This window comes from Ranitomeya variabilis, chromosome 2 (assembly GCF_051348905.1).
Source record: "Ranitomeya variabilis isolate aRanVar5 chromosome 2, aRanVar5.hap1, whole genome shotgun sequence".
Classification (NCBI taxonomy): Eukaryota; Metazoa; Chordata; class Amphibia; order Anura; family Dendrobatidae; genus Ranitomeya; species Ranitomeya variabilis.
This window is the reverse complement of record NC_135233.1, coordinates 576,109,279-576,132,468: the sequence shown is the minus strand read 5'-3', so window position 1 is coordinate 576,132,468 and position 23,190 is coordinate 576,109,279. Positions and strand designations below refer to the sequence as shown.

Genomic DNA, 23,190 nt, shown 5'->3' with positions numbered 1-23,190 from the left:
TCTAACCTGTCAGTGTGATTTTACTGTACACCGCGCTGAATTACCGGCTTTTCAAAGGACACCGGTGCGTAAAAATCGGACAGAACTCGCATGGTGCGAGTGCTGTGCGATTTTTTTCTCGCACCCATTGACTTGCATTGGCGAGTCTCGTCCGAGAATCGCAGCAATACGCAGCATGCTGCGATTTTTTTCTCAGCCGATCCAGATTTTTCTCAGTCCGATTTCGGCTGAGAAAAAAATCGCAAATCAAAAGACACCTATTAACTAACATTGGTCCGAGTGCAATCCGATTTTTTATCGGATTGCACGCGTCCGTTTTCCTCGCAAGTGGAAAGGGACCCTAAGAGTAATATTTCTTGTTTTTTCTTTAAATACCTGTTTGAGCCTCAAAAGGCTACAAACCCCCCACCCACCCAAAAAAAAATGGTTTACAAAAAAATGTCCCAAAAGGTTCAAAAAGAAATGCAAAATGATCTAAGGAAAACACTTAAAGAAAGTGTTTCCTGAAGTGGTTTATACTTCTACTGAACACTTTAAAAAATACTTTGTGTTCACAAAGCCTTAGAGGATTACACAAAAAATAAACCCTTATCTCCTATAAAATGTCATCGGATTTCAAAAAAACATTTGCAAACATGAAGTTACCAGTTGAACGACAGTGTACAGGGTCATTCCAATAGATACTTCTGTTACAGTTGTCCAATTTTTCACTGGTCGAAAATTTGGATTTGGGAAGGACAGATTTTGGATCAAATCGTCAAAACTACAGTTCTTCTCGCAGAAACTGACACCTAGGAAATAGAGAGAGCAGAATTAAATGCATTAAGGAAATGCATTGAGTGGTACTGATACTGTGCTACAAGGCCAATTATGTATACAGTTGAAACTAGAAGTTTGCATACACTATTTAAAAAGACACATCTCTCAATATCTGACATGAAATCAGAATAAACTTTTCCCATTTTTGGTCAATTAGGATTACATATTCATATTTGCCAAATGCCAGAATAATGAGAGAATGTTTTAAGGCATTTTTATTACTTATTGCAAAGTCAAAAGTTTACATACATTTCATTAGTATTTGGTACCATTGCCCTTAAACTGAATGACGCGAGTCAAATGTTTGAGATATCCTTCCACAAGCTTCTCACAATAGTTGATTGGTATTTGGGCCCATTCCTCCTGACAAAACTGGTGTAACTGATCCAGGTTTGCTGGTCGCCTTGCTCGCACCGGACTTTTCAGCTTTGCCCATACATTTTCAATAGGATTGAGATCAGGGCTTTGTGAAGGCCACTCCAAAACATTGACTTTGTTATCCTTAGGCCACTTTGTTACCATTTTGGCAGCATGCTTCGGGTCATTGTCCATTTGGAAGACCCATTTCCGCCCAAGCTTTAACTTCCTGGTTGATGTCTTGAGATGTTGCTTCAGTATTGCCACAGAATCTTCTTTTCTCACGATGTAATTTATTTTGTGAAGTTCACCAGTCCCTCCTGCAGCAAAACAATTTCATAACATGATGCTGCCACCCCCATGTTTCACAGTGGGGATGGTGTTCTTAGGCTTCCAAGATTCTCCCTTTTTCCTCCAAACGTAACGATGATCATTATGCCCCAAAAGTTCCATTTTAGTTTCATCAGACCACAGGACATGTCTTCAAAAATTAAGATCTTTGTTCCTGTTTGCATTTGCATTAATCTGGCTTTTTTAATGTTTCTTTTGGAGTAATGGCTTCTTCCTGGCAGAGTGGCCTTTCATCCCATGTTGATACAGTACTCATTTCACTGTGGTTATTGACACAATCTCACCAGCTTCCGCCATCATCTTCACAAGGTCTTTTGGTTTTGTCCTTGGGTTGATATGCACATGTCGGACCAAAGCACGGTCATCTCTGGGACAAAGAACCTGTCTCCTTCCTGAGTGGTATGATGGCTTTACATTCCCATCTTGTTTGTACTTGTGTACTGTATAATTGTTTGTACAGATGAACGAGGCACCTTCATGTATCTTGAAATTGTACCCAAGGATGAACCAGACTTGTGCAAGTCCACAATTCTCTTCCTGATATCTTGGCTGATTTCTTTAGACTTTCCCATAATGCTGCAAAAAGAAGTAGTGTGTTTCAGATGTACATTAAAATGCATCCACAGGTGTGTCTCTAAATAACTCAGATGTTGCCAAAAAAGCTTCCAAACACATGACATCATCATAAAGGCAGTCCAGAATTGTTTAATGGCATAGTAATCTCAGTGTATGTAAACTCTTGACTTTGCAGTAAGTAATAAAAATGCCTTAAGACATTCTGTCTCTCTCATCATGCTGGCCTATGGCAGATATTAATAATTATGGTAATCCTAAGTGACCTAAAACGGGAAAGGTTTATTCTGATTTCATGTCAGATTTTGAGAAAAACATGCACATGTGTCTTTTTATATAGTGTATGTAAACTTCTGGCTTTAACCTTACACACACACACACACACACACACACACACACACACACACACACACACACACACACACACACACACACACACACACACACACACCTAATATATAAAGCTGAATGTGTGTGTGTATATGTGTGTATGTCCGGGATTGGCATTTGCACCGTCGCAGCTACAGCCACAAAATTTTGCACAGTCACACGTCTGGACGCCGAGAGCGTCATAGGCTATGTTGTGAGGCGAAATTTTAACCCCGCGCGTTCCAATTCACCAAACAATTTTGCCCCTATCTACATAATGGGGAAAAAGTGAAAGTAAAAGTGTTGGAGGCGAATTGACAGCTGCCAGATGTGAACAAGGGGGACTTAAAGAGTGAGAGCGATGGCGCCAAAGAGTATATACCGTACAGTTGCTAAGGTGGGGCCCCGACATGGGATACTCACCACACACGGGGATATGAACACACACACAAAATGCGCCACACACTACCACGTGCTTGAACACATATACCACCCTCAGCACACATTTCACCACACATACACCAACCTCACCACATAAAAGTCGAAACACAAAAGTCGCCGCTCAAAACTCGCCACGCGCAAAACTCGCCACATGCAAAACTAGGCTCACGCAAAACTCGCCACACGTGCAAAACTCACCTCATGCAAAACTTGCCACACGCAAAACTTGCACACGCGGAAAAATTGCCACATACACAAAAGTTGCAACACATGCAAAAGTTGCCTCACACAAAACTTGCACATACTCAAAACACACCACACATAAATCTCGCCACGAGCAAAACTCGGCATGTGCAAAACTTGCTGCACACAACTTGCTACACTAACCTGTCACATGCAACTCGACACACAAAAAGTTGCTACACGCATGTCGCCACACAAAACTCATCTCACAAAAGTCGCTACATGCATGTCGCCACACGCAACACAACACACACAACTTGACACATGAAACTCGCCCTAAAACACACACAAGTCTGGTATTATCCTTCAAAAATAAAAATCTGATTAATAAGCAGACAAACTACAAGAGCAACAACTGTACCATATAGGAAATATGGCAGCTGTCAGTCACATGACCTGTCTATTATAATGTGTATGTGTGAGCTAATATATACTGCCAGGGGGGAGGGCTTACTGTTGGCTGGGGATTTATCAGGCTGCCAATTTAGCTTACAAATACTGAGGTAAAAATACTGACCAAATAACATGTGAACGAGGTCTAATACAGGAGGAGATGACACAGATATATAATATATACAGGAAGAGATGACACACAGATATATACTATATACAGGAGAGATGACACACAGGTATATACTATATACAGGAGATGACATACAGGTATATACTATATACAGGAGGAGATGACACACACATATATACTATACACAGGGGAGATGACACACAGGTATATACTATATACAGAAGGAGATGACACACAGGTATCTATAATATAACGGTGGGAGCGTCACTCTGTCCGAAGCCTTTATAGACTGCGCAAGCACGACGCACCGTGCCTGCGCAGTCTGGACCAGAGTGACACAGCCGAATTTACTTATCCCCCCCAATATACCGGCCATGGGGGCTCCACACACCCGCGTATCCCCCATAATATAGCAGCCATGGGGGCTCCACACACCCGCGTATCCCCCCTAATATACCGGCCATGGGGGCTCCGTGCTCTGCAGCTCCAGTCAGTGTAGATGTAGAGCCCAGCAGAGCTCCAGGACCTTCAATGATGTCACCACTAGCATGTGACCAGTGACACGAGTGGGCGGAGTCAGCCCTCGCTGTGCTGGCTGTAGGGGTGCTGTATCTATTATAGCCAGCGCCGCACTCAGGCAGTAAGTACAGCCCCCGCACTCAGCACACCACGCACAGCCGCCACACTCAGCACAGCCACGCACAGCCGCCGCACTCAGCACAGCCACGCACAGCCCCGCACTCAGCACAGCCGCCGCCGCACTCAGCACAGCCACGCAGAGCCGCCGCACTCAGCACAGCCACGCACAGCCGCCGCACTCAGCACAGCCACGCACAGCCGCCACACTTAGCACAGCCACGCACAGCCACCCGCACTCAGCACAGCCACGCACAGCCGCCCGCACTCAGCACAGCCATGCACAGCCACCCGCACTCAGCACAGCCACGCACAGCCACCGCACTCAGCACAGCCACGCACAGCCGCCGCACTAAGCACAGCCACACACAGCCGCTGCACTCTGCACAGCCACCCGCACTCAGCACAGCCACGCACAGCTGCCCGCACTCAGCACAGCCATGCACAGCCGCCCGCACTCAGCACAGCTGCCCGCACTCAGCACAGCCGCCGCACTCAGCACAGCCACGCACAGCCGCCACACTCAGCACAGCCACGCACAGCTGCCCACACTCAGCACAGCCACGCACAGCTGCCCGCACTCAGCACAACCACGCACAGCCGCCCGCACTCAGCACAGCCGCCCGCACTCAGCACAGCCACGCATAGCCGCCCGCACTCAGCACAGCCACGCACAGCTGCCCGCACTCAGCACAGCCACCCACACTCAGCACAGCCACACACAGCCGCCCGCCCTCAGCACAGCCACTGTCAGGACTCTGAACATTTTTTACCTTTTGTGCATTACTGCCCTTTTCCAACATGGCGTCTTTGGTCTCATGTGCACTTGTCTTCCTGCTATAAAACTCCACCCCAGCCTTCAGTCTGTGCTAGATTATTCTGCTTTGCATCCAGCTCCTGATTACTCCCTGGCCTTGCACCTGCACCTGCTCCTGTAATAGCATATCTATCTGTGTCTGGACTAAGTCAAGGATCTATTCGTGTCAAGTTTCCTCAAGAATAACTGTGCTTCATAGACTTTCGGTTTGTTTGCATCTACCTCTGAAGTTTCCTATTGACTGCTAAGCTGCATTTATTATTTGCACCAAGTGTTGAGGACTTGAGTTTCTCTCTGCACCTGCTTGAATCACCGTGTGATAATATTAACTTTACCACTTATAAAACTGTGCCTGTTGTCTTGTTCCACGCAAAGAGTCTCCTGAATTATCCCCTATAATTATTACAGGATAATCTAGCCATAAAAAAAAGGAGACTGCTGGAACAATGACTGCAGAGAGCAGATTACACTATGTTCCAAATTATTATGCAAATGACATTTTTCTCGGATTTTCCTAAATAGTCAGTGCAAATGACAGTCAGTCTAATAAAAGTCATCACCCGTTAGAGTATACATCGAATTTTATTGAAGAAACCTCCCAATGATAACAGTATAATCTTCAAAATGAATAAAAACTCAAAATGCACTGTTCCAAATTATTAGGCACAGTAGTATTTCTAAACATTTTATATGTTTTAAAGAACTGAAAAAGCTCATTTGTGGAATTTGCAGCATTAGGAGGTCACATTCACTGAACAAAAAAGCTATTTAACTCCAAAACATCCTAACAGGCCAAGTTACATGTTAACATAGGAGCCCTTCATTGATATCACCTTCACAATTCTTGCATCCATTGAACTTGTAAGTTTTTGGAGAGTTTCTGCTTGTATTTCTTTGCATGAAGTCAGAATAGCCTCCCAGAGCTGCTGTTTTGATGTGAACTGCCTCCCACCCTCATAGATCTTTTGTTTGATGATACTCCAATGGTTCTCTATAGGGTTGAGGTCTCCTTTTATGCCCATAGCAGCCAATTACTCAGAGGTATTCATTGTCATGCATGAAGATGATTTTGTTCCTGAAGGCACATTTCTGCTTTTTAGACCATGGAAGAAAGTTGTCAGTCAGAAACTCTATTTACTTTGCTGAGGTCATTTTCACACCTTCAGGAACCTTAAAGGGCCCTACCAGCTGTTTCCCCATGATTCCAGCCCAAAACATGACTCCTCCACCTCCTTGCTGACGTCACAGCCTTGTTGGGACATCGTGGCCATCCACCAACCATCCACTACTCCATACATCTGGACCGTCCAGAGTTGCTCGACACTCATCAGTAAACAAGACTGTTTGAAAATTAGTCTTCATGTATGTCTGGGCCCACTGCAACCATTTCTGCTTGTGAACACTGTTTAGGAATGGCTGAATAGTAGGTTTATGCACCACAGCAAGCCTTTGAAGGATTCTACACCTTGAGGTTCGAGGGACTCCAGACACACCAGCAGCTTCAAATAACTGTTTGCTGCTTTGTAATGGTATTTTGGCAGCTGCTCTCTTAATCCAATGAATTTGTCTGCCAGAAAACTTCCTCATTATGCCTTTATTTGCATGAACTCTGTCTGTGCTCTGTTTCAGTCACAAATCTCATCAGAGTATGATGATCACTCTTAAGTTTTCGTGAAATATCTAATTTTTTCATACCTTGTCCAAGGCATTGCACTATTTAACGCTTTTCAGCAGCAGAGAGATCCTTTTTAGTTCCCATATTGCTTGAAACCTGTGACCTGCATAATAATGTGGAACATCATTTTTGAGTAGTTTTCCTTTAATTAGAATCACTTGGAAAACTAATTATCACATGTGTTTAAGATTGATTTCAGTGATTCATTGAGCCCTGAGACACAATACCACGAGTTTATTTGAAAAACAAAACAATTAAATCTTTAAGACACTTAAATCCAATTTGCATAATAATTTGGAACACAGTGTAGAGCAGGTGTTTTCCATAATTAGATCACGCAGAAAGATGTGGAAGGTCTGCAAAAGAAGTTTGGAAGCTTTGAACACAATCAACAAGTGTTTGGACAAACTTTGCAGGACTTAAGCAATCGCATGGCAGCCCAGGAAGACAAACTTGCTGGCATAGAGTCCCAATATGGACGGGCTTTTCAGGACATAAGCACGCAAATAGCTGCACAAGTGACTTTACCCTCTGGGCAACCGCCACCAGCTAGCCCACCTAAGTTGCCCCCATTCAGATTTAATGGTGATCGCGACAAATTTCGTGGCTTTGTGAATCAATGTATGCTATATTTTGATGTGCATGCTGACCGTTTTCCTACTGATAGATCCAAAGTATTGTGTGTAATAATGCTACTGACCTCACGAGCGCTCGCATGGGCGAATCCGATGATTGAGTCTCGTGACCCACGGTTAAATGATTTGGATGATTTCTTGGCCGCTATGGCATTAATGTTTGATGACCCTAATCGCCGTGCAACCGCTGAATCTGCTTTGTTGTCTTTACGCCAGGCTAAACGTTCTGTTATTGAGTATGCCACTGAATTCAGGAGATTGGCGGTAGATACCAATTGGGACAGTTATGCACAATTGCCTATTTTTAAAAGGGGTCTGTCTAGTATTATAAAAGATGAACTAGCTCGCTCAGAGTCACCACAAGAACTAGAGACATTTATACAGCATTGTGTGCGCATAGACATTCGCCTTACTGAGCGTAGGCAGGAGAAATTTGCTGCATATAACCGTATTTCTAACTTTTCCCTTCCTTCCAAAGAGCCTGCAGGTAAAACATCTCGGGAAGTGGAGGAGGTGCCCATGCAAATTGATTCCGTTCAGAGACGCGAGATCAATGAGCGCCGGGAGCATCGTCTTCGTGAAAGTCTATGTTTCTACTGCGGCCAGTCTGACCACTTCTTGATCAATTGTCCTAAGTGTCCTAGACGGCCTAACAAGGTGCTAGCAGCAATAGGGGAGTATGACAACTGTGATGATTAATCTGACATCTCTGAATGTAGCCTGCCTTTAAACGCTGTATTCCATTCACTTTCTATGACTTCACCCCCCAAGGAGCTGAAGGAAAAGAACTCTCACTGTTCTCTCCCTATTAAGATCCTGTGTTCAGGAAAGTGGATTTCCAGTTCAGCTATGATTGACTCTGGTGCAGGTGGCAATTTCATGGATATCGCATTTGCCAAGGAACATGGTATTAAAATTCAGCAAAGAGCCTCTCCAATTACCATGGAAACAGTGGATGGGTCACCTTTAATCTCTGGGCCTTGAATCAGGAGACCGTACCCCTTGAAATTTTGTTGGAGCCTAATCATCAGGAGCAACTTTCTTTCTTGCTAATTTCTTCTACTCATTTTCCTGTGATTTTAGGCATTCCTTGGTTGCGTTCTCAGAACCCAATTATCAACTGGGAGACAAAGGAGATTATCTTTCCAACAAGGAGCAACTCAGCGTTAAAAGAAGCTGTCCCTGATGAGTCTACGGCTACGGAACCACATGTACAGGTATCTTCTTTACCTCCAGAATATAAAGAGTTCTCTGACCTCTGTGACAAGAAGAATGCAGATCAACTTCCTCCACACAGGCATTATGACTGTTCCATTGAGTTGTTCCTGGGGCAGATATTCCTTTTGGTCACGTATATCCTTTGGCGGCACCTGAGCTTCAAGCCTTAAAGGAGTATATTGATGAAAATCTGGCCAAAGGCTTCATACGTCCTTATTCCTCACCAGCAGGGGCACCCATTTTTTTTGTAAAGAAGAAGGATGGGACCCTGAGACCCTGTGTTGACTATCGGGAAGTCAATAAGGTAACCGTACGAAACCGTTACCCTTTGCCTCTGATTCCCGAATTACTGGAAAGAGTCCACCATGCTAAGGTGTTCTCTAAGCTGGATCTTCGTGGGGCTTATAATTTGGTGCGTATTCGTCCAGGGGATGAGTGGAAGACAGCATTCAGATGCCGGTATGGACACTTTGAATCTCTTGTGATGCCCTTCGGGCTTTGTAACACCCCTGCAGCATTTCAACACCTTGTTAATGACATCTTCAGAGATTTGTTGGACCAGTTTGTGGTGATCTATTTGGATGATATACTAATCTTTTCTGACTCTCTACAGGAACATGAAGAACATGTCAAAACTGTCTTAAGATGTCTGAAAGAGAACCAACTGTATTTCAAGCCGGAGAAATGCGAGTTCCATCGTTCTGAGATACAGTTCTTGGGTTATATCATCTCTCCCCAGGGGCTGAACATGGAATCTGGTAAGATTGAGGCTATCCTTGACTGGCCGGCACCCAAGAACGTTAAGGAGGTCCAACGTTTTATTGGTTTTGCAAATTTCTACAGACGCTTCATTCGAAATTTTCTGATATTGTCCGTCCCATTACTTCCTTGACAAAGAAGGAAAAGCCCTTTAAGTGGTCATCACAGGCTCAAGAAGCTTTTGATCGGCTGAAGATCTGTTTCACATCAGTACCGCTGTTGATACACCCAGATCCAACACATCCTTTCATTGTAGAGGTGGACGCTTCTGATAATGCTTTGGGGGCTATTCTCTCCCAAAGAACTGGAGAGAAGGGTCTGCTACATCCTTGTGCTTTCTTTTCCCGTAGACTAACCTCAGCAGAGAAGAATTACGATGTGGGAGACAAGGAATTGCTGGCTATTATTGCGGCTTTCAAAGAATGGAGGCATCATCTGCAAGGAGCTGCACAACAGATCATAGTGCTAACTGACCATCACAATCTAGAGTTCCTTAGATCCGCTAGATGTCTTTCTCCTCGTCAGGCTCATTGGAACTTATTCTTAAATCAATTTAACTTTGTTATCTCGTACCGTCCAGGTTCTCGTAATGGGAAGGCTGATGCTTTATCCCGAATCCATGCTGCAGATTCCGTCCAAGACCATTCTATCTGATGCCAATTTCATCGGAGTTATCCACGATCAGGACTTGTGGAAGGAGTGCAGGGAGGCCTATGAAGGTGATGTATTTCTGGCCAACCCACCTGTGGATATTAATCTTGTCTTTAAAGGGAACCTGTCACCTGAATTTGGCGGGACCAGTTTTGGGTCATGTGGGCGGGGTTTTCGGGTGTTTGATTCACCCTTTCCTTACCCGCTGGCTGCATGCTGGCTGCAATATTGGATTGAAGTTCATTCTCTGTCCTCCAGAGTACACGCCTGTGTAAGGCAAGATTGCCTTGCGCTGGCGTGTACTCCGGAGGACAGAGAATGAACTTCAATCCAATATTGCAGCCAGCATGCAGCCAGCGGGTAAGGAAAGGGTAAATCAAACACTCAAAAACCCCGCCCATATGACCCAAAACTGGTCCCGCCAAATTCAGGTGACAGGTTCCCTTTAAGGGTGGCATGTGGTTCAGAGATCGACGTATCTATGTTCCGGAGGTTGTCCGTCTGCAGATCCTCAAGTTGGTACATGACTCCAAGTTAGCTGGTCACAGGGGAAGACACAAGAGTTCCTGAGCCGATTCTTCTGGTGGCCAACTTGCCTGAAGGATACCAAGGACTATGTTCTCTCTTGCGAGGTATGTGCCCGTTACAAGACTCCTCATGTGGCACCTACAGGTCTTCTACAACCATTACCTGTTCCATCCCACCCTTGGGGGTCTATATCAATGGACTTTATTGTGGAGCTGCCTACATCGGGGGGCATGGATACAATCATGGTGGTAGTTGATCGCCTGACTAAAGCTGCTCATTTTGTTCCATGCACCGGCCTCCCCTCTGCTAAAGATACAGTGAACTTGGTTATACAGAATGTCTTTCGGTTGCATGGGGTGCCGGATGAGATCATCTCTGACCGTGGAGTGCAGTTCACTTCAAGCTTCTGGAAGGGGTTTTGCACTGCACTCAATATTAATGTCTGTCTCTCTTCTCCTTACCATCCCCAAACAAATGGTCAGACTGAGCGTACCAACCAGACGCTGGAACAATATCTAAGATGCTATGTCAGCCATCTCCAGGATGAATGGTTGGAGTTGTTGCCGTTAGCCGAATTTTCATATAATAATTCTCAGAGAGCCTCCACTAAATTTACACCTTTCTTTGCCAATCTGGGTTATCATTCGTGTATTTTACCTAGGTCTCCAATTAATTCTCCGGTTTCAGCAGTGGAGGAAAGGCTGACTGCGATGAGACAAAATCTGGAGGTTCTGAAAGAATCCCTGACCACAGCTCAAGAACGTTATAAGAGATCGGCTGATAGATTCCGTAAACCTGCACCCATGTTCAAGGTAGGAGATTCCGTGTGGTTAGCAACTAAGAATCTGAAGTTGAATGTTCCTTTAAAAAAACTTGGACAGAAATTAATTGGCCCTTTCAAGATCAACGGTATTGTGAGCTCTGTGGCCTGCCGGCTGAAGCTACCTAGGACAATGAAGGTACACCCAGTTTTTCATGTATCTTTACTAAAGCCTCCTAATACCTTCCAGAGACGTGTTGTGCCACCTCCGCAGCCTGTGGTGATTGATGGGCAAGAACAATTCGTGGTGGAGGAAATTATTGATTCCAGGATTCGCAGGAATCGGATCCAATATCTGATAAGATGGCAGGGAAGACTCTTGGGAACCTGTGGAAAACATCAATGCCCAACAGAAGATTTCTCGTTTTCATCAGAGATTCCCTGAGAAACCAGGTCCAGGATCATCGTGAGGCCGCTTCTAAGGAGGGAGTAATGTCAGGACTCTGAAAATTTTTTACCTTTTGTGCATTACTGCCCTTTTCCAACATGGCGTCTTTGGTCTCATGTGCACTTGTCTTCCTGCTATAAAACTCCACCCCAGCCTTCAGTCTGTGCTAGATTATTCTGCTTTGCATCCAGCTCCTGATTACTCCCTGGCCTTGCACCTGCACCTGCTCCTGTGAACCTGTGTTGGAGATCCTGCCACTCTGCTCTGAGTTCCTGCTGCATACACCAGTGTTCAGTGATCCTCCTTCATCTGCTGCTCGTGTTACTTCCATCTGCATTTGCTGGACATGTAAGCTGTTTCTGCTCTGCAAAACCTGAGACTATTAACCAGGCCTCCCTGGTTGAGCTAAGATATGATTTAAACTGCCTAATAGCATATCTATCTGTGTCTGGACTAAGTCAAGGATCTATTCATGTCAAGTTTCCTCAAGAATAACTGTGCTTCATAGACTTTCGGTTTGTTTGCATCTACCTCTGAAGTTTCCTATTGACTGCTAAGCTGCATTTATTATTTGCACCAAGTGTTGAGGACTTGAGTTTCTCTCTGCACCTGCTTGAATCACCGTGTGATAATATTAACTTTACCACTTATAAAACTGTGTCCTGTTGTCTTGTTCCACGCAAAGAGTCTCCTGAATTATCCCCTATAATTATTACAGCCACGCACAGCCGCCCACACTCAGCACAGCCACGCACAGCCGCCCGCACTCAGCACAGCCACGCACAGCCGCCCGCACTCAGCAGAGCCGCCCCCACTCAGCACAGACACGCACAGCCGCCCGCACTCAGCACAGCCACGCACAGCCACCTGCACTCAGCACAGCCACGCACAGCCGCCCGCACTCAGCACAGCCACGCACAGCTGCCCGCACTCAGCACAGCCGCCCGCACTCAGCACAGCCACGCACAGCTGCCCGCACTCAGCACAGCCGCCCGCACTCAGCACAGCCGCCCGCACTCAGCACAGCCACGCACAGCCGCCCGCACTCAGCACAGCCACTCACAGCCGCCCGCACTCAGCACAGCCGCCCACACTCAGCACAGCCACGCACAGCCACCCGCACTCAGCACAGCAGCCCGCACTCAGCACAGCCACGCACAGCCGCCCGCATTCAGCACAGCCACGCACAGCCGCCCGCACTCAGCACAGCCACGCATAGCTGCCCGCACTCAGCACAGCCGCCCGCACTCAGCACAGCCACCCGCACTTAGCACAGCCGCCCAGCACAGCTGCCCGTACTCAGCACAGCCGCCCGCACTCAGCACAGCCGCCCGCACTCAGCACAGCTGCCCACACTCAGCACAGCCGCCCGCACTCAGCACAGCCACACTCGGGCAGTAGAGCCGGAGAGAGAAAGATGGGAGCAACATATGGCAGAATGGAAACAGGAACAGGCAGAATGGGAGCAGCACATTACAACAGAATGGGGGCACAGGATGGGAGCAGCACATGTCAGAATGGTTGCGCAGGATGGGAGCACCACATGACAGAATGGGGGAGCAGGATGGGAACAGCACATGACAGAATGGTTGTGCACGATGGGAGCAGCACATGAAAGAATGGGGGTGCAGGATGGGAGCAGCACATGACAGAATGGGGGCACACATATGACAGGATGAGGGTGCAGGATGGGAGCACATGACAAGATGGGGGTGCAGGATGGGAGCAGCATATGACAGGATGGGGGAGCAAGATGGGAGCAGCACATTCCAGGATGGAGACCAAATACCAACATAAATGCTCGCCACCCGGGCATAGAACGGGTTCAATAGCTAGTATACTATATACAGGAGAGATGACACACAGGTATATACTATATACAGGAGGAGATGACACACAGTTATATACAGGAGGAGATGACACACACATATATACTATATACAGGGGAGATGACACAGGTATATACTATATACAGGAGATGACACACTGGTACATACTATATACAGGGGAAATGACATACAGGTACATACTATATACAGGGGAGATGACACACAGGTATATACTATATACAGGAGGAGATGACACACAGGTATATACTATAAACAGGAGGAGATGAGACACAGGTATATACACTATATAGGAGGAGATGACACACAGGTATATACTATATACAGGGGAGATGACACACACATATATACTATATACAGGGGAGATGACACACAGGTATATCCTATATACAGGGGAGATGACACACAGGTATATCCTATAAAAAGGGGAGATGACACACAGGTATATACTATATACAGGGGAGATGACACACAGGTATATACTATATACAGAGGAGATGACACACAGGTATATACTATATACAGGAGGAGATGACATACCGGTACATACTATATACAGGAGGTGACATACAGGTATATACTATATATAGGAGGAGATGACATACAGGTATATAGTATATATAGAAGAGATGACATACAGGTATATACTATATACAGGAGGAGATGACATAGGTGTATACAATATACAGGAGGAGATGACATACAGCAGGTATATACTATTTACAGGGGAGATGACATACAGGTGTATACTATATATAAGGGAGATGACAAATATGTATATACTGAGGGGAAAATGAGAGGTGTGAGGTGAAAATGAGGGGTGTGAGGTGAAAATGAAAAGGTGTGAGTGCAAATTGAGAGGAGTGAGGGAAAATAGTGGAGTGATCGGAAAATGACAGATGTGAGGTCAAAATGACAAGTGTTAGGGGGGAATGAGAGGAGTGAGGGGGAAAATGAGAGGTGTAAGGGAGAAAATGAGAGATGTGAGGGGGAAAATGAGAGGCGTGATGGGAAAATAAGAGAAGTGAGGTGCTATAACTAGCCACAGATATTTACTATGCCCAGGCAACGCCGGGCTCTTCAGCTAGTGTATGTATATATATATATATATATATATATATATATATATATATATATATATATATATATATATATATACTGTATATGTACAGTACAGACCAAAAGTTTGGACACACCTTGTAATTTAAAGATTTTTCATGACTATGAAAATTGTACATTCACAATGAAGGCATCAAAACTATTAATTAACACATGTGGAATTATATACTTAACAAAAAAGTGTGAAACAACTGAAATTGTGTCCTATATTCTAGGTTCTTCAAAGTAGCCACCTTTTGCTTTGATGACTGCTTTGTACACTCTTGGCATTCTCTTGATGAGCTTCAAGAGGTAGTCACCGGGAATGGTTTTCACTTCACAGGTGTGCTCTGTCAGGTTTAATAAGTGGGATTTCTTGCCTTATAAATGGGGTTGGGACCATCAGTTGTATTGTGCAGAAGTCTGGTGGATACACAGCTGATAGTCCTACAGAATAGACTGTTAGAATTTGTATTATGGCAAGAAAAAAGCAGCTAAGTAAAGAAAAACGAGTGGCCATCATTACTTTAAGAAATGAAGGTCAGTCAGTCCAAAAAAATGGGAAAACTTTGAAAGTGTCCCCAAGAGCAGTGGCAAAAACCATCAAGCGCTACAAAGAAACTGGCTCACATGAGGACCGCCCCAGGAAAGGAAGACCAAGAGTCACCTCTGCTTCTGTGTAAAAAAAATAAGTAGGTGTTTTTTTATTTTATTTTTACAAATCTCACCAGTTTGGAAAAATGCATTGCAATTTTGCTGATTTTTAGCATAAGAAAGTAAAACGTATGTCCAGTGATCTACACCATTTTCAAAGACTCCTAAACACATGCAGCCTATGCACTATTGATAGATCTCCCCGCTCTGTATTTATTCACATGTTATGTCCCTATAGCTGCATATAGACAGGCAACATGCAAATAAAAAATCATCCCTTAAGATATAGTCTTGGAAACCAATATTTTAAGATTATTTATGAACATAGATTATCCTGTTACTTGTAATGTTTTAATAATAATGATTATTTTTTGCATTATGGATCAGTCAGATATGGATGATCTGTGTTGAGCCCCTTTCCTATATCTACACAAACACAATTCATTTGAACACTTTCAACTTAACACACAAAAATTGTATTTTTCTTTATTCTAAAAAGAAAGTAACTGTTCCGACAAGGAACTCAAGCCGATAGCTACAATGAGGACACTAATGACCACACTCCGACGTCAGGGATAATAAAAGTAAATGTGTTATCTTCATGCAAATCTTACAAAATTGAAATAATTTTATAAAATAAAGGTAGACAAACCTACCAAACAAGGTGCATGTTAGCAGGAGGGTCAGGCTGTGCGGAGACATTGTGAGACAGAAAGAAATACATGGTCTGCTGTCACTGAGAATTTCTTCTATATATAGGGAGGAGTTATTCTTCTTTGTTCAGAGATTCAAAGGTTATAGAATGTTGGTAAACTTGTTTCAAATACAGTTTTTCTTGGAGCTTATCAGACTTATCGTAGAAAAAAATGGAGAAATATTCTTTCGATAGCGACTAAATGAGCTACATAACTTTTAATAACAGAAACAGGAGGAGAGAACTGGAATTTAAAGATATAAGAGGTATGGTTATTCAAAATGTAAATAAGTAAACATTTGAAAAGCTGCATAGAAAAAGATGAAATAATAGGTAGCATAAATAATTTAATTTATCGTATCTGCAAACATGATATATAAACATGCAATTATGAGTATGGGTATGTGTAGAGTCTCTAATGAAAGACGTAGTGGTCCAAATTCCCAATAGCATCTTTTAATAACTGACAATACCTAAAATATAAAGAGACATTTTTCTTACCTATAAATTCAAAAGTAAGCCCTAAGTTTTTTAAATGAAGGACAGAGAGAGGTCCCCAACAAGCGTTTCGCATGTTGATGTGCTTTCTCAAGGGGAGTTAGTGTATACCATGTATCCTGCAGGATCTTTTGTATCCATGTTAACCATCACGTGACTCACTATGCCGCATACATCAACCCAGCATCGCTCAGCCATCAAATCATCAATGCCCATGCCCGGGACTGTGGACGCGTCACCATTAGGCCCCAAAGAAGGTTCTGTTTTTAATACTGACCAATGTTTGGAAATAATAGATCTAATTTTTGATACATCTATGACTGTATCTCCTTTGTTCAAATCTTGATCTTAGATCCCTAGCCTGCCTCTCAAATATTTCTTCAGTTGAGCTGATACGTCTGATACGTCCAACTGGGAGAGCCCTTATGGTAGCAGCACTGTGAGCGGATGTGGCATGTATCAAAGAGTTGACTGATGTAGATTTTCTGATTTTCTGTAGACATCAGTTTGTAAAAAAGATTATCCACTTCAATGCTGATATTCAAAAAATCAATCCTCCTAATATATTTCTTGGTCAATTTTATATTGAGAGTAGGGAGGAGCAAACCCGAACTGTAAAGACACGGACTTCTCCCGGAATTACATGTTACTGTTCGGTGTTCTGATGTTTAATAGATCTTGTTGAAAGGCTTGAAATATGGAGACGGGGATTGTCATGGGACCTCCATGCATACTATTGTGGACCAGCGTGGGAGCTCCATGTGGACTATGACGGACTGGTGTGGGTTTTTATTTAGAGCAATGACTGTGTCCCCTGAATCTGGAGCAAGGGAAGGCCGTGTGCGATAATTGTGCAAATCTGGTGGCGACCCTACTCCGGGGCAATCTCACACACGTGCCTTGCATGGCTCACATCCTCAACCTGGTGGTACAGCAATTTCTCCACCACTATTCTGGCCTGGATGCGCTTCTACAGAAAGCAGGGTCGATGTGTGCTCACTTCCGACAATGGCACCCCATACGTCATCGACTTACATCACTACAGAGGTCTTTCGGCCTACCTGTTAACCATTTGATTTCCGATGTTCTGACACAGTGGAATTCCACTCTGCACATGTTGCACGACTGTGGCAGTAGCAACGAGCCCTGGTGCAGTATGTCCTTTTGCATAGCCTGGGCCAACGCAGTATGGACGTGGAGCAAATCACGCTTGCGGAGTGGTCAGGGATGAAGGATCTCTGTACCCTTCTGAACAGTTTTGAAATGGCTACTAAGATGGTTAGCGCTGACAATGCCATTATCAGCATCACCATTCCAGTCTTCTACATGCTGGTGCACACTTTGAATAGTCTGCGTGAGGAGGTGGTGGTCCAGGGGAACAGTTGGAAGCAGAGGACGATGTGGAAGAGATAACAATACTTCAAATTTCCAGACTGTCTCACAGGCGGGTTCCACAGAAGGGTGGATTACAGCAATCGAGGGGGGCTCATGGTACCAGACAAACTGTTAGTGAAAGTGCAGGAACCGATTAACAAATAGAGGAGAACAAGGTGATGGACGCGCAACAGTCAAGAGATGAAGAGGATAATGAGTCCCTCTCTGTTGTCTGTGGTTGGCAGGAGGGGACGGAGGAAGCAACCTTGAGTGTTACCCCGCCACCAACACTCAGTGAAATTGGACTTCATTGAAGCGCCCAACACATGAGCACCTTCTTGCTGCACTATCTATCAACATGATTCCCATATTCTTAGGGTTAGAAATAGTGTTGACTACTAGGTTGCCACTTTGTTAGAGCCACGTACAAGAGTAAATTTAGCTAGATGCTTCGCCCCCTGGAAAGTGATGCGCGCATGCTGGATTATCAAAACACGCTTGTAGACAATCTTAAGAGGGTTTTTTCCAAAGACAGCAGTGAGGCACACAGTGTACATCCCAGTTCTAGACATCCAACCCTGGGAACGTCAGGCTTAAAAAAGTTGTCCACTACAAACATTTTTTTTCCCATAAATCTTGCTATTATGTGCCACTGAAAACATCCACTGTGTTTATTTTAGCAATATTACCTTTTATCATGCTGTAGCAGCACATCTTCAGTGCTGGATCCAGCTCTCATGGGGTTAATCGACAACTTCCTTTCTCCTGAGTTATTGTGCTCTAATACTACAAGTTCCATGATGCATTACACTGGCCACTAAGCACGAACCTACCACACCCACTCCAAAACACACCCCAACCCCTCCCTCCTCTCCCTTCTCTATCTTCAAAAAGATTTGTGATGTCATTTCTGTCCAACGTCCTCTTTTACATTTGGCCAACCCACACTCCATTACACACAGATAGATATATAGATAGATAGATAGATATGAGAGATAGATATGGGATAGATAGATAGATACATACAGATATATCTATATATCTATGTCTATTTCCATAGATATGTCCATATCCATGTTTCTAAACCCCTTCACCCCTGGAGCTTTTATCGTTTATCGCTCCCCTTCTTTCCAGAGCCATAATTTTTCCGTCAATATGGCCATGTGAGAGCTTATTTTTTGCGGGACAAGTTCTACTTTTGAACGACACCATTGGTTTTACCATGTCGTGTAACAGAAAATGTGAAAAAAATTCAAAGTGTGATGAAATTGCAAAAAAAGTGCAATCCCACACTTGTTTTTTGCTTGGCTTTTTTGCTAGGTTCACTAAATACTAAGGCCGTGTGCACACGTTGCGGATTTAATTGCAGATCCGCAGGGTTTTTTGCTGCACAGAATTGCATCAAATCCGCACTGTAGTGCACAACCAATGTAAGTCTATGGGAGCCGCAGACTTGTTGTGCACATGCTGCGTGTCGGGACCACACTCAGTCGGAGCAGCCTTTGGAAGTGGGGAATCACCAGAAATAATACACAAGAAACGTCTCGTATAGTATATCACTGGGAAGCCTTTGAAGCACGCCTGCCTTCAAGGTGCTATCCCCTCTTTATATAGTTGTACAGGTAGTTTCAGTGGTTATACAAGTTTTGCTTGTTTAAACAAAGAGAGAAAAGAGAAGACAAAAAAACAGTTTCGGCTATGTGATAGTTTCACAACAAACAAAACAGTACAGTTTCGCCTAAGTGGCAGTTTCACAAACGAAAAATAGGATTTCACACTATAGCTAAAATGTCCTTGAATGGACAGGTCAATATTGATCACAAATTCTTTTTGGTTCATTGAGATAACCATTTTTGTTCCGCTCTTCACAATCCCCCCTTTGACATATTCCATTCAAAACCTTGTCATATAGACGATTATTTTAGTCATTCTTTTTGTGATATTACAAAAAAAAACTTTATATTCTCGCATCCATTACACAAAATTTATTTGTGCATACCGAGATACCCTTGAGTACAACCTTGAATAATACATATATAATTACAATAACTATAACTGTATGTATTAGGCTTTGCATAATCCCGGTAACCCACCCACCGATCCCCCTGAACCAATTGGCCGGGTTAAGAAAAGAAAAGGTATCTGACCACCAGCTATCCTTATTTTGGTCATTGTCTTTGTCATACTGATCCCTGAGTCGTTGTACATCTTCTAATTTAAATCTCATACTCATAGTACTATTCGGGTCTATATAATGACAGCAGGTGGGTCCGATGATTTGACACATACCCCCTTGTGAGGCAGTTAGGTAATCCAATACCAGGGTATGTTGGTTAGTGACTATTATAAGCTGATTCTGTACAGCTATACTAGTATTTAATATGTCCAATATATCCCAAATCTGGTCGTCTAGATAATCCGTGGCTCTAACTAATTTATCCCACATCTGTGTTAACATAGGATAAATAAAAATGGTACTAGCAATTTTGTTGGGAATTCCCATTTGTACTATATGTGGCCTCCCCGAGGGACGTGGTGAGTTATCTGCAGCTCTTTTATACAGTGTGTGCTTGGGCACGGCTTGCATATTCACTTGTTTGTTCGAAATTATGAAAGTAGCCGGGGTTAGGCGTCCTAATGTACAAGTACCCTTTATACCTACGGGAAGCCATTTATATGCTCCTTCTCCGCATATCCAAAATGTACCCTCAGGCAGATCCCACAAAGCTGAGTGCTGCAATACCAATCTGTGAGCCAAATCCACAAAACTAGATACATTCTGAAGCATACACCAAGAGGGTTTTTGTCCCAAGGGGCTAGAGAATTCAATCTTTCCCATGCCTCCGTTGAGGTTAGCATTATTAACATCAATATCATGAGTCTTATACTGCTTTTTTGCAATGGCTTGCATGTATCCATGATGCCTTTCCTTCAAGCTTGACTGCTGTTGGAGTTGTTAACAGGACTTGGAAAGGTCCGTCAAATCTCGGTTCCAGAGTCTTTCTGGTGTGTCTTTTCACGTAGATTTGATCACCAGGTTCCAACTTGTGGCCTCCTTCGAGATTTTCTGGATCTGGAAGGGAAGCAAAAACTTGCGAATGCACTTTAGTTAAACGTTTTTGTAATTCTTGTACATAAGCAGTTAAAGTCTCAGTATTCAACATCAGTTGTTGTGGAAAATAACAACACAAATTTGCTGCTCTACCAAAAAGAATCTCATGTGGTGACAGCTTAGCCTTCCCCCTTGGGGCGTTTCGGATGGAATACAGGGCAAGTGGTAGACACTCGGTCCAAGGCTTTCCTGTTTCTGCCATGGCCTTCTGGATTTTTAATTTTATTGTTCCATTTAATCTTTCCACTTTACCTGAACTCTGTGGGTGATACGGAGTGTGAAACTGGTTTTCTACTCCCAACATTTTCATAACATTCTGGAATATTTCTCCAGTAAAATGGGTACCCCTATCTGACTCGATCACCTCAGGCATGCCGTAACGGGGTATCAGTTCATGTGCTATTTTAATGGCAGTAGTTTTTGCTGAGGCTTTACGAACTGGATAAGCCTCTGGCCACCCTGAGAACATGTCCACACACACAAGCACATATTCGTATCCATTGTACCTAGGAAGCTGGATGTAGTCGATCTGGAGTCTTTGAAAGGGATACAGTGGTCTTACATGATGCTTGGTTGGGGTTTTAATGGTCTGACCTGGATTGTGTGCCAGGCATATAGCGCATGCAGCACACATGTTCCGAGCGAAATTACCAAAGCCTGGAGCCAAGCACCTTTCTTTTACCTTGAGCGTCATACCGTTTGCCGATACATGCGTAGGTAGGTGGAGGTCACTCGCCACTGCGGGGTACCAGGCTCTGGGTAAACACAACAAAGTTCCTTTTTTCCATAATCCTTGCTGATCTTCTGCCCCTTTTTTCTGCCACTGCCCTCGTTCTTCGTCGTCTACCTGTTTCTGAGCTTCCTTCAATCTCTCCTCATCATCTTCAGAGCTATCTAGTGTGTGGGCATGATGTAAGGGTTTACGTGCTGCCTGTTTTGCTGCTTTGTCGGCTTTATCGTTACCCCTGGCTTCCTCGGTGTCGAGTCTCACATGTGCAGCTACCTTTATCACCGCTATTTCTTTAGTTTCTTGTGCTGCCTCCAGAATCTGTCTAATGAGGGAGGCATGTTTAACAGGTTGGCCTGAAGCAGTCATATAACCTCTGGCTCTCCATATTACGCCAAAATCGAAAATAATGCCATGTGCATATCTAGAATCAGTGTATATGTTTGCTGTCTGATCTTTGGCTATTTTTAGAGCTTCAACTAATGCCGTAAGTTCTGCTTCTTGTGCAGACTGATTAGCAGGGAGAGGTTCTGCTTTCAGCACTTCATGCTGAGTTACTACCGCATAACCAGTATGAAATTGTCCATTCATATCTGCATATCTACTGCCATCTATGAAAAGTTCAAATGTAGCATTACAGAGTGGCTTGTCACGTACATTACGTAAGCCCTGAGTCTCTTGTTCCATTAATTGTACACAATCATGCATTGACTCTGATGGGTCAAAGGAGTTGGAGAGTGCAGTTTCCTCAGGTATGGTACCCCCCTCAGACTCTAAAGGGAGCAAAGACGCGAGATTAAGAGTCTGAACCCTGGCAAAGGAAATGTTGGGCGGCAGTAGTAGGGAACATTGGAGACGGAGGTGTCTGGCCATTGAAATATGTTTAGGTTGGACCTGGTTAAGAATGCCATGTACATCATGAGTGGTCTGAACTAGAAGTGGGTGATCAAGAACAATCTCAGAAGCTTTATCTAATAACAGTGAAATTGCGGCTACTACTCTTAAGGTACCGTCACATTAAGCGACGCTGCAGCGATAGCGACAACGATGCCGATCGCTGCAGCGTCGCTGTTTGATCGCTGGAGAGCTGTCACACAGACCGCTCTCCAGCGACCAACGATGCCGAGGTCCCCGGGTAACCAGGGTAAACATCGGGTTGCTAAGCGCAGGGCCGCGCTTAGTAACCCGATGTTTACCCTGGTTACCAGCGTAAAAGTAAAAAAAACAAACAGTACATGCTCACCTGCGCGTCTCCCAGCGTCTGCTTCCTGACACTGACTGAGCTCCGGCCCTAACAGCACAGCGGTGACGTCACCGCTGTGCTTTCACTTTCACTTTAGGGCCGGATCTCAGTCAGAGCAGGAAGCAGACGCTGGGAGACGC

General features: G+C 44.2%; 1 protein-coding gene across 2 annotated transcripts in view; it reads right to left on the bottom strand.

Moving 5' to 3' along the window:
- Positions 1-18,790, bottom strand: part of LOC143807089 (5-hydroxytryptamine receptor 3A-like) — a 57,588-nt gene extending 38,798 nt beyond the window's left edge. The window contains exons 1-2 of one of the 2 annotated variants that reach the window (XM_077288296.1): positions 16,059-18,790; positions 646-791 (exon numbers count right to left, since the gene is read on the bottom strand). In XM_077288296.1, the coding sequence (XP_077144411.1) occupies positions 646-791; positions 16,059-16,104 (192 nt within the window). In that variant the 5' untranslated portion in view covers positions 16,105-18,790. Of the gene's footprint in view, positions 1-645; positions 792-15,002; positions 15,055-16,058 lie in introns of those variants that run through there. The other variant, XM_077288297.1, reaches the window with a different exon arrangement.
- Between the last annotated feature and the right edge of the window lie 4,400 nt (positions 18,791-23,190).